Source organism: Muscardinus avellanarius (assembly GCF_963383645.1).
Source record: "Muscardinus avellanarius genome assembly, chromosome: 2".
NCBI lineage: Eukaryota > Metazoa > Chordata > Mammalia > Rodentia > Gliridae > Muscardinus > Muscardinus avellanarius.
In genome coordinates, this window is record NC_137787.1 from 97,896,088 (window position 1) to 97,909,412 (window position 13,325).

The 13,325-nt window shown below is 36.9% G+C and overlaps 1 protein-coding gene across 1 annotated transcript in view; it reads right to left on the reverse strand.

The window, feature by feature from the left end:
• The window catches only part of THSD7B (thrombospondin type 1 domain containing 7B), a gene marked incomplete at both ends in the record, with an annotated part of 783,939 nt that overhangs the window by 489,489 nt on the left and 281,125 nt on the right, over positions 1-13,325 (reverse strand). The window contains one exon of the mRNA XM_080689965.1: positions 9,118-9,315. Coding sequence (XP_080546091.1) covers positions 9,118-9,315 — 198 coding nt within the window. The remainder of the gene's footprint in view (positions 1-9,117; positions 9,316-13,325) is intronic.

A 13,325-nucleotide genomic window follows, 5' to 3' on the forward strand; every position in this document is an offset into this window, starting at 1 on the left:
CTTCATAGATAAGAAGAAACTACTGTATATATTCTTTACATTTATTTATTTTAAAGTCTTAATAAGATTCATTAAAAATTTTATTTAAATTTATTTTAACAGGATGGATACACCTTCCCAGAGAGTCTTACTCTACTATTTTCCTGCACCACTCAGATGGGCATGGCACAGGTAAGCCTTGGACTGAATTCACTTATCTAGGCATATTGGTTATTCTAACAGTGACAGTCATTCCATTGTAATAAAATGTGTTCTAACCTGTAGTCTTTCCTTTCCTATGACTACACGGAGGGAAAATCAGGAGCTGCTGTGTCAGGAATCACCAGCAGTGTGTAATATGAAATAATCTATCCCACTTCAAAGACCAAATTGTATCCCTGTAACTATACTGTAGTGAATCCCTGCTTTTAACCCTATAATAGAATATATAATGGAATAGGGAATCTTAGAGTATGCTCTTGAGATGAGGAGTTGAAAATAGTGGAAAGGATGACAAGTTCACATTAATTCCTACTGAAAGTTCGGGTTGACCATTTAATCATATAGAGTGCATTTTGAAGTATCTGTATAAGCAATTACTCATTTTGCTTTTGAATCAAACAAAATGGGAACAGAAAGTCAACTGCCCAATAAGAATTATAGGAAAGATTGAAAAAGGAGATAGGATTACTATGGGCGATACAGGCATATGCTGGAAACAATTCCTGCTATTTCTATATTTAATCTGATTATAAAATACTAGTGGAGTAGCAATAGGCAATTGTTTATTTAGGTACCTTGGTAAATGAGAAAAAGAGGAAAGCTATTCTGCAACATCTAGCTCTGTAACAGGGTGCAAAGAGGAAGTAATCCAAAATACAATACCTGTTTATGAACATACAGTAATATATTTCAAACTTCACTGCTGTTCTTTTTTCTTTAGCATTTAAATTGATTCACCAGTTTATATCTATTCCCTATATTTGCATGAAACATGAATGATAAAACTGTGATTAAGATGAGTATTTTTCTCTTTTGAATTCCTTCATTGCTGAATATTATTAGAGTTTCAACTTTAATTTCACCACAAGACATCTAAATGAAAGGGAATAAAGGATTTGGTTATGGGAACTCTCAAATTTAATCTCTGTTGCAGTCTGATTCCTGTAGTGTGAATAGCACAGTCTGATCTTATTGGCACTTTCAACTGTAATGTCAGGTTCATTTTTAAACTTAATTCAATATATTTGTCATCACCACGCTTCCTTTGGTAAGGACATTGATGCCAAATGGCTACCCGTTGGTGGTCTGAAAAACACAGCTTACTGAAAATGAAAGCTCTCCCCTCTAAGCCTACATAGCTCATCTCACATATTATGTATCATCTGTTTCTGCAAGAGAACACTATTGCTTTCCACTATTTGATCTTTTAGCAATCCATCTAGGTGACAATAAAGAAATACAAGAATATTTACTCACTGCCTGCTTCTAGACAGTAACATATTTTGTGGATTTCAAGAATAATGTCTCCAGTAGGAAAAGGAAACAACAGATTACAATCAGTACTATTGTGGATTACAACTGAGGGTAAGACATGCCTTGCACCAACCCAGCCTACTGCTGCTAGACTTGAAGGTCATGAGACAGCCCACCAGACTTGAAGGTCATGAGACAGCCCACTAGCTCCATTTGGCTCAAGATAGTATTTCCCCAATGGTGGTCCTAGATTAGCATCACCACCATTATTTGGAAATATGTTTGCAAAATAAAATCTTGAGTCCCATCCTAGAGGCACTAAATCAGAATCTCTGAGGTGTCAGCAAAATAAATGATTTTTATAGGCCCTCCCAGTGATTCTAATGCACACTGGCTTTAGATCACTGGCATAAAACAATGGAGATGGAGCCACCTATGTCCCCAATGCCTCAGACCCAATTTTCCTATATATTTTCCTATATAAGTGACCACCTTAATATGCAAAAGAGGTCTATTTCTATCAACCTTTATCAGAATCGTTCCAATACACACTGGAATTTTCTACAAAATGAAAATATGAATAATCTAGTTCTGCCCCAGAAAATCTTATAATGACTCAAGAGGTAGAAAGTATAAGTTAGCCAGATGTCCTAATGATAATAAATGAAATTCAACATCAGTTTTCCTTTCATGTTTTCAAATGGAGGACAGAAGCAGTATGCTGATGGTCTTGAGGATTACTAAGTAACTGGTAAAATGTGAGTGTTGTTCAAAATCTTGAATGACCTCTCATAAGCTCTCCTTTCTTCTTTGAAAGGTGCTTCTTTAAAAACCATCAATATGGTATGATTGGCTGGGATCTTGTATCTCCTATAGGAGCAGATACACTAAATCTCTTTCTAAGCATGCTTGTGTTCATTTGAGCTGCACCTTATGAAACTTCTGCCAAGGATTCTTGGGCAAGCAGTGAAAGGGTAGAAAGTGAAATAGAGAAAGATAATAAGAGGGGTATAATAAAATAAATCACCACGAAGGTAACTGGAGAGTCCTCTCACTGGAGAAGAGGCTATGTGGAGCACACACCTCAAGATTCCTGCGTAGCAATTCTGTTACTGTTTGAAGGGACCTCCCTGAGACCTTTAATGTCTTGCCAAGGCTACAGTGGCCAGAAAAAATTCTCGGATGCAGGTGATACTCCCAGGAATTTCAGATGACATGTATAGAAATGGTGAGTGACCAGTGTAGTTCTGGGCAGAAACTACTGCAGATCTGTGTGCTGCAATCTACTCAGATTCACTATTGCAAAAGTGCATTTCTCAGAATTTGACATGCTAAATACAAAATGCATGTCAAGCTTTATCAACCTCTATTTGATTCCTTCAAATGGATAATATAGTTTAAAATTCCCATTCTCATGCAATGGTAAATGGGGTCTTTTTCTTCTACTAAAAAATGGTACTTTTTTTTTTTTTTTGGTGGTCCTGGGGATGTAACCCTTCTGCCGCCGGGCTACACTCCCAGACCTATTTTATATTTTATTTGGAAACAGGGTCTCTTAAGCCAGTGAGGCTGGCTTCGAACCTGAGTGATCCTCCTGTCTCCGCCTCCCAAGCACGGGAATTATAAGCATGTGCCACCATGCCCAGCAAAATATGGTACTGTCTTTTTAAAAAGCCAAATTATTATACTTTATAAAATTTCCATCCTGATAAACTGCAGGATAATTTCAAACGAAGTGATATTGCTCAAAACTTAAAGAAAATTCTGATATGAAATTTGTTTTATAGTATATTTTCAGTATTGATTCTAATTTTGTCGTGTTTCTTTAATAGGTGGATTAACTGCAGGACATCTCCTTATGTGGCAAAGAAATATTTGATAAATAACTTATTTTTCTTTATTTCTAAAGTTCAAGAAAATAAATATTGTGCTGAAATAGAATTTAGAAAATCTTGTAAGATAAATAAAAAATATACTGAAGATAAGTAAGACATCACTTGACAAAAGCAAGATAAAACATAATCAAAGAAGCTAAAGATTTGACAATACAAAAGGGGCTCTATTCAGAATTTTGGTGAATCACAAGATATCCCAATAATCTCTTATCTGAATGGAGTTTGCATTATCTTTATAGGTAAGCCAAACACAGGAACACTTCCAACTCCAATCACAGCTTTCAAAAAAAACAATGACAAAAAGACTTTAATTTAATTTAGGTAAATGATTATTCTTGCACATTTTCCACCAAAGTCATCTTTACAAGAGGCACTTATTCTCAGTTCTTGGACAGAGGGATGGCAGATAGGGGGCCAGCCTCAGCAATTTAGCAAAACCCACAGCACCTGAACCAAGATTCTGTTTCAAAATAAATTAAAAAAAAAAAAAAGCCTGGTTAGGGTGTGGTTGCTCAGAAGTAAAATATTCCTGGCTTTAATCCCCAGTGCCAAGAAAAAAAATGTACCTATGTTGTTTGCATCACTTTGACAAGATTAAAGATCACTATTTTGTATTGTTTAAGGTTAATAGTAAGAGGCAAGGACTTTTAGAAAAGTGCCCTTGAAATGTAAAGTCCCTTAAAATATTGGAGAAGGGCTAAATGAGTGATGTGTGCATGTGTGCATGTGTGCCTCTATCATCTTCTACTCCATTAAGATGTATGACTAAAATGCATATATATACATACATACATACAGACAGACAGACAGACAGACATATATACATATAATTTGGTGTGTGCGTGGTACTGAGGATGGAACCCAGGGGAATTCTACCTCTGAGCTACACCCCCAGTCCTAGTTTTTATTCTTTATTTTGAAACAGGGTCTCAGTGAGTTGCAAAGGGCCTCACTAAGTACCTGAGGCTGTTGGCAAACCACAATTTTCCTGTCTCAGCCTCCCAAGTGCTGGGATTACAAGCATGCACCACCATGCCTGGCTCCAATAAAAAAATGAAAAATATAGGATATAATTCCTCATGCTTTCTATACATATATACAACACTGAAGAAAAATATTTGCATCATGAAGGTCTAGTGCAAAGGTGAAAATAAGAAGCATATCTGTTGTATTTAAGGGGATCAATGGCGATACTGAACTCTACTCCACGTACCTGTCAACACATGAAGTTTGCTCTCTGACTATACTTCATAAGCATGGGAAATTGCTTTCTTTGAGTATACAAGATATGTTGCATTATCTGTGATTGAATATATTTGCTGAAATAATGTTTTTCAAGGTGTCCTATTTGGCAAATTATGGGGCAAAGTAGGAGATGAGTGGTCAGGATCTAAGATGTCTTCCAGGTATATCTAAGTTTCTCTTGTGGGACCATCTGCCCTCTTCCCATCATGGATATGAGAATCGTGACAAACAGTGGTCATGAAAGCCACTGGGATCGCTACACCCAGGCTTTATGGAGAGTTCCCCAGCCTGTCCTGTGAAGATGTCACATGAGGTAAGCCTTCATCAATTGCCACCAAAACCTGGCAGCAATGAACCAGTTATATATTTGAAAATCAAAGTGTAAAATGCAGTGAATAAGCCTAATAAGTTAAAGGAGAAAAATGTTGGGCTTATATTTTTGTATCTCTTTCCACTTACATTTAAAATGTTTCCTTTGAAATAAAAGATGTACTTATCAAGGAAACAATATTAACCTATGCTCTCTATTCGGTAAGTTTCTACTGACCCAGAATAATGATAAGATTTTATATAGAAGAGAGAAATCAAAGCTGCTCCACCAATCAAAATAGAAAGTGTAGAAATCTGATTACATAGCTATAAAAAATTATTGGCAACTAAGTAAATCTTAGAAAAGAAAAAGTCCTGTATCAAGAGGAGCTACTACATAATGCTAATCATGGTTGAAGGGAAATCCCATGGCTCAAAATTCTAAATGGGATATTGATATTTTGCAGGAGTGCTGAAGGTTTTTTGCATACTTATATCCAGGATATTTGAAGTGAGTCAATACGGACAAGTGTAATGGTGGCAGACATGGCAGGTCACCACTGAACTTTCCAGTGGGCCTCAAGTTTGATTAGATCAAGTATCAATTTTAGAGTTTCCTTAAATCAAATATAAGATGATGTATTTTTGTCTCAGCTATTTTATTTTAAATAAATTCTATAACAAAGGGCCTATGAAATAATTGATGAGCTCAGAGTGATGAAAACCATTAAATCATACAAGAAAAAATAAAAAAAAAAACAAAGAATACTACATGTCTCAAACCACACATTTAAATGAGTGTTCACAGTTCTCTAAATTCCTAGCTAACCTAGATAAAGACCCTGGTAATAGGGGGAGAGACAAACAGGACACTTCTCTGCCAACCTCTATTACCAATCATTCAGAATCACACAGAGCCTGAACCACAAAAATTCCAACCAGAACACATTTCCAATTAATTCCTTCCTTCCTTCCTTCCTTCCTTCCTTCCTTCCTTCCTTCCTTATTTGTAGTACTGGAGGTTGAACCCAGGGGCATTCTACCTCTGAGCTATACCCACAGACCTATTTTTTATTTATTTTGAAACAAGGTCTCACTAAGTTTATGAGACTCTAAGTAGCTGAGGCTGTCTGCGAACCTACAATCCTCCTGTCTCAGCCTCCCAAGTACTAGGATTACAAGTGTGTGCCACCATGCCCAGCTCACATTTCCAGTTTCTCACTGGATACAAGACTACTTTGGTTATTAGGTGAGAGATTCTAAGCAAAGGATAAAGGTGCCATTACTTATTTCTAAACTACATAGACTTCATGGAGCTGATAAGAGCATGCATTAATTCCTCTTATATAGACAGTGTATTTTTACACATTGCGTATTTTACACATTGAAGGTCAAAAGCTGAAGACTAGTCATTTCTCAGAAACAAGCAATAAAATCCTAAAACTGCTGTAACAGGGTAAAATTGGTAACTCTAGAAATATTGAGGAAGGCACAGCATATATTATAAAAGAAATTCCAATCTCTACGAGCATACAGTATGATGATAACTCCCCAGTGACTGCTGAGATGACAGAGTAATGGTGGACGTCACATCCCAACCAAACAGATGACCTTTTGTTTACTCATAGGCTAGAAAGAGGAAATGGTTAAACTTATTCTAATCCTTAGTATTATTTTCATTTTATGGAAGCATGTTCTTTGTACAAATTCCACAGGACAAAGTACAATAATAGATATGCATTATAAGATTATTTTGAAAGATTCTGTGTCAGGCACTTCACTAATCACTTCCATGTAACTAATTTAGCTCTCACAATCTTGACAATAAGAGGAACCTTTTATTATCCCCTCCTGACAGCTAAAGGAAAGGATTTATTCACAAATTAAATATTTTTTCTAAGGCATCTAGCAGGTAAGAGTCAGAGTTAAAGTTCCAACTGTGTGATTCTAACATTTCACTTCAGACAGCACACTCAGTATAGAACATTTCTGTGACCAGATGTGTGAGGGTTTTCTCCAAAACAAAGCAATTCTGCAACACCTAGATGTTATCCTACACATCGCCTCAACTTTCCTACTTTCTCCTTGGATATAGCATCAAATCCCAACAAGAGCCACGTCTCTCAGGCAAGTCCCTCTGCCTACAGTTCAGGTGCCAATTACAAGTTCTAGGATGTCACCTGTGCATCTGGAAGACCAGTTATAAATCAGGGTTACTGCAACCCTTTCTTTGGGTCCCATAATTTGCCCATATGGCTCATAGAACTCAGAAAATACTTTATTTACATTAAAAGTTTTATTATAAAGGATATTACAAAGAATCTAGATAAAACCAGAAGAAAGAGATGCATAGGGCCATGGATGAGAGGAATGGAAATGGGGCTCCTATACCCTCTCTGAGCATATCACTTTCCCAGTCCTCATGTTTGCAAATTCAGAAATTTTCTGAGCCCCATACTCAATGTTTTTTTTTTCTTCTTTCTGGTATATATGTGTGTTTCTGGGTATTGAACAACCTAGGGGTATTCCACCTCAGAGATATATCCCCAAACGTTTTATTTCTTACTTTAAATCAGTATTTCATTAAGTTGTTAAAGCTGGCCCTGAACCTGCTATCTTCCCGTCTCAGCCTCCCAAGTACTGGGATTATAGGTATGTGTCACTATGCCCAACAGTTGAGGAATCTTTCTGGAGCCTTCAACACATCAGCATGATTGGTTATTAACTCAATCGCCAGCTCCCCCTCTTCTTCCTAATAGAGAATAAAGTTAAAAGTTTCAAACTTCTAGTCATGGCTTGGTCTTTCTGATGACCAGACCCATCCTCTGCACCGTTATAGCCAACCAAGAGTCATTTCATTAGAACAAAAAGCACTCCTATCACCCAGGTAAATTCCAAGGGACTTAGGAGCTCTGCATCAGAAATCAGCATCAAAGACAAAATATTGGGGAATAAAGACACTCATAGCACCCCTATTTCTCAGGAAATTACAAGGATTTTAGAACTGTTGTGCCAAGAATAAAGACTACAATATGTATTTCTTATTATAAATCACAACAGAATAGGAAGAAAAGCAATACAAAAGTGAACTTACTGCCTGTGTTAATGTTACACATATGTTATCACAATTAAAACATGATTTTGTAATATTAGAAGCAATCGCCATTAGTTTTAACTATTTGCTGTAGCTATTACAATCTGTTGTCACCTTCTACTTAATTAAATAACCATCTGGCTTCTGGAAGTAACAATTAAATCATTTGATAAAAATCTACATTTGCCTGATCATGGTAGTGACTTAAAAGCAAGAAGAAAGGAAAGAAGGAAAAAAGGTGAAAAGAAAAGGGATAAAGTAAGGGGACAAAATGAAATACTGTGCTGTATGTCAACCCTGTGTGGATGGCAATATCCGTTCTGAATCGACTACTTAGTAATATCCTCCTGTTCCAGGGATTGCTTCGCTCTGTAAGTCAAAACACTTCAGCCCACACACCAAGAGCATTATAAATAGGGCTTCTTATGGCAGAGCTGATTAGTAGACATTTTCAATATTCTTCCAAGACACTTACTTTTTAAATCTCTAGGATAAAGATTTTAAATGTCACTTTTTTCATTGCCATGTGATTTTCATATTTTAAAATCACCATTCATTCTCAACAACTACCGTACCAGAAGCTTAGTGATCAAGGAAAGATATTATTAATCATTTTCTAAATCGTGACAAACTTATATTTAAAAATGCTTCTTTGGAAAAGTTAGTATTATGTCTAGATCTTATGTTAGTCTAGTATGATATATAATAGTTTCACTTATTTTTTTTTTCTTTTTAACTCTGGAATCTTCACAAAGTAGCATTTTCTAACAACATATAAAGGTATGTTAGAATATGACCACAAAACAAGTAAATAAAATTTGTTTTAAATTGGTAAGTTGAAGACTACCCAAGAAATTTCTACTTTCCATTTGTCTTGACAAAATAAAAACTCCAGACAACTCTCAAGATTCACTGCACTGTATTTAGGCATAACGAAATAGTGGTCTTATACTATGGAGTGTATGGCCCCATTGTAGCAATTTGTCACTTGACTGAACCACAAATATCCAAGGACAGGAAATACAATGCATATCACCCTCAGAAAAATGACTTTTAGGAGAGTAGCAGTGTACCTACTGGCCGATTCCATGATACCTTCAGTGCATTACTGTGTCATACCTTGGTCATCCTGACAGACGGCCTTCAGGACACGATGGCCTAGACCACATTTTCCATGATCAGGGATACAGATCCCTTCCAGTGCCAGCCATTGATAACACACTGGATCTTCACAAGGAACAGATTCCACCAAATGAGGGCAATGCCCTGCAGGTCCTGTGGATTCCATGAGGATGTGGCGCTGCCTCATTCTAAATCCTGAAAAAAAAAAAGAGCAGTTTCACAGGATGCCATTCTTATACAATAGAGAAAAAACAGCAGCTACTAGGTGAGAGATGAATAGTTGTAGCTCCAAAGTATATATTGATGTGTTTTATTTTATGGGAAGTAGAGGAATGAGAAGCAGAAAGAAAGAAAGTAGAAAAGAATGAGAACAGAAATCTGTCTTGTAAGAATTTACAACCTACTCTGGCATGGTGGTGTGCACCTATAATACCAGTATTTGAGAGGCTGAGATGTGAGTAACACAGATTCAAAGTCAGCCTCAGTAACTTAGTGAGGCTATCAGTAACTTAGTGAGACCCTGTTTCAAAATTTAAAAAAATAAAATAAAATAGGGCAGGAGGTGTAGCTTGGAGGTAATATGCCCTGGGTTCAATTTCTAGCACCACAAAAAAAAAAAAAAAGAAAGAAAGAAAGAGCCAGGTATAGTGGTGCATGCTTGTAATCCCAGCATTTGGGAGGCTGAGACAGGAGGAGCTCAGTTTGCAGAGAGCCTCAGCTACTTAGTGAGGCCCTTCATAACCTAGTGAGACCCTGTTTCAGAAATAAAAAATAAAAAATAGGGCATGGGGTGTAGCTTGGAGGTCAAATGCCCCTGGGTTTCCACCCCCAGACCCACAAAATAGGAAGAATTTGCAACCTAGAATTTGAAGAGAACAGATATAATCAAATAAAATAATAAAAGCATGTAGGCAATGATATCAGTAAACCAATCAAATAAATAAATGAAGACTAAGAGAAGATACATCCATATTTTCCTTTTGATGTTGTTTTTGAATTTTTGGTTATCTGCTTTAAGTTGAACTATATCTGTACTTTGACACATCTCTTGTGCCTGGCTGCTTCCTGCTTTGAGATTTCCCTATCATCTTGCCTTGAAAGACAGTATTTCTCTGGATCTCATTCCCCACCCTGACTAAACATGGGTCCCTGGACTATTATTCAGTTTTTGAAAAATGGGACTTGGGCCCCCAGTTCCTGTAAGTCATGACTTATTATAATAAGTACATAAATGGGTCTTAATGTGCTATGGACCTACAGAGTCACAAACTGAACACCAACAGGAGAGAAACAGGTATACTTTAAGGGAAACTGATCAGCCTAGAAACTGTAGACAGTAAGAAGGTATGAAGTCAAACAAATGGCATAGTTTTGCTCTAAAATGCTGCTTTCATTGAGCGCTAAACTGAAAGGATGTGAGCCCCGTTAATCATTCAATTTAATCTAAGAAACCAGAAATATCAGTTGTTTTTACCTGAGGTCTTTCTGTTCTTAAATAATAGAAACAAATTAACTGTTTTTAAAAGTGACCTAAAAAAGAAGGATTGAGAACTAGATAAAAATTCCCTGGTCCAGATTTTTAATCCCTAGCTCTCATGATATGTCACTTGTAAAGGTCATGTCTACTTCCCATCATGGATTCCATATCTTATTTTTCATTCTTTATACTTTAAATAATCAATCAACATAATTCATTTTTTCAATCAACCAACATAATTCATCTTTCCTAACAAATCCAATCTGTTGCACGAATTACATTTTAAGGAATAATCATTCATTTATTCCCTGGACAAGGAAAAAAAATAAGATATATTGTTAGGAAGATAAAAAATAATTCAGTTTCCAAAATTATAGGTATGCCACCACCCTTACCACAGGAGGAAAAAGAAGCATGAATTAAGGGGCATGAGAAGTAAGGATACCAGGCACATCTTTTTTTCACAGTTGTGTCACCATCAGTAATGAGATGGAACAGTCACAAAGCTCAAAGTGTAGTCAAAGACTAACTCCTTCTAAACATTACAGGCAAGGAGCCTAGCATACAATGGACACCTGGTTTCAGGAGTCAGCTTAGCATAGAACAGGGCTGGAAACGTATTGGAGGTAAAGCCACAGGTACTTGACTCGACTTCTCTTAATCTAGGGTAACACACAGACTCCCTTTTAAAAGAAACTCTTAGACTTGCACTTTATGGATAACCTACCTACATGAAGGCATTCAGCCAACCTGTGACTGCATTCTCATGGCATTGAAAATATTACAGTCAGGAACAGTTGTTTTGTTATTACTTAATTATTTAGGTGCGTTATTGTAATTTTACATCATATTGGGACACAGATTGTTAGATATTTTTTAAAAGGTGACTGCTTCCATGCCTTATATAACCAAGTCTGTCTGATTATCTGATTAAAATAAAATGTACAGAAGAGTGCGACTCTTTTCTTGAGCCACCTCAGAGAGAGGTACAAGGACATGCAAAGCTCTAAACATAAAACTACAATGACCTCCAAACTGTGTTGCCATACAACTGGAATGACCTCTAGTCTTACACCTCATACCTTCCTGGTACTTATTTATTTTTATATGTTTGTACTTGTTTAGTTTTCATGTTTGAGAAGACATAGGCTGGGTCCCCATGATTTACATTATTTGACAAGTAGCTCAGAGTTGAGCAAGGAAACTCAATGGTCTCAACTGAGGGACCCTGGGTGTCTGATTCCTGGAGCTTAAAGCCATCAAGGGGCACTTGCAGGTTTTCTTCTATAAATCATGCTGCATACATCTTGCTGTAAATCTGTAGATTATATCGCCCCAGCCAATAAATTATTCCAGTCTTTCATTTGTGCTGCCCTTGTCCTGACTCTAACTGGGATCAAATCACAGCACAAGCTCAGCATAAAACACAAACCTTGGACCCTCTTGTCAGTACTTAACTTTAATCACATTTTGGCATCCATGCTGGCAATAGACATCAGGCTTCCCCCAGGTGTTCTGTTCTGAAAGATATACAGCAGCTGAGTCCACCCGGCCCAGGCCAACCCACTGCATTTACTGAATTCATTTTAATCGGGGATTACCATCCAATAAATATTAACTACTGAGAGCAGGTCAGAAAGAACAGAAAACACGTACCTGTTCTTCGCTGAGTGTATAATTATACAAAGGAAAGGGCACAGATATTAAATATATATCCTATACCAAAACTAGGTTGGCCACTTTACTTATAATACCCTAAATTAGCACGTCCTCAAAACTATTTTGTAAGTTACTATTTCCATTTTATGTATGTAAAAACTAAGGCTAGATCATACTTTATTACTTCCTCAGATGTACCTCGCTCATCACATGAATGGGTATGGAAGGCAGCAGAGGCCTTTCTCCTCTTAAGAAAGGATCAAACTCAGTTCCTGTGTGTGTTGAGCTCTTGTCCCACTAGACAGAGTGAAACCAGCAGATTACATAGCTCATTCCCCTAAACCAAACATGAACAGATCTGATAGTGGGATTTTAGGTACTGAGCAGAAGAGGAACATAATAATCACTTTCTGATCAGAGTCAACTGATGTTTACTGAAGGTAACCCACAGTGTGCCTTTAAAAGAGACTCTCAAACTCTTACTTTAAAGATTAGCTACCTAAGCCAGGCATGATGGTGCACACCTATCATCTCAGTACTTCTGATGTTGAGACAGGAGGATCAAAGGCTCAAGTCCAGTCTCAGCAACTTAGCAAGATTTTGTCCCAGATAAAAGAAATAAAAAGGGCTGGGGTATAGCTCAGAGGTAGAATGCCCAGGTACCATTTTAGTACAAAAAATAGCTACCTCTATGAAAACACACCAAGTGCTATGCGCATGTGTTTCTATCACTCTGTACCTCATTAAGACATATAATTACAACAAACCAATAAAGAAGTATGTATTTTTTTAATTTATGGTTGAGTCAATTAAGAAAAGGTGGTTACTATTCTATTGTCCTACTTTTATATCTCCTTATTTCTCTAAGTCTACTTCATTAAGTATCCAAAATAAAAGGCACAGGACAGTTTAATTAAACATTTTTTTTTCTTTTGGTGGCACTGGGGTTCCTGGAAACCCTTCTACCTCCGGGCTACACTCCCAGACCTATTTTATATTCTTATTTGGAAACAGGGCCTCTTTAGCCAGAGCGGCTGGCTTCAAACCTGCATGATCCTCCTGTCTCTGC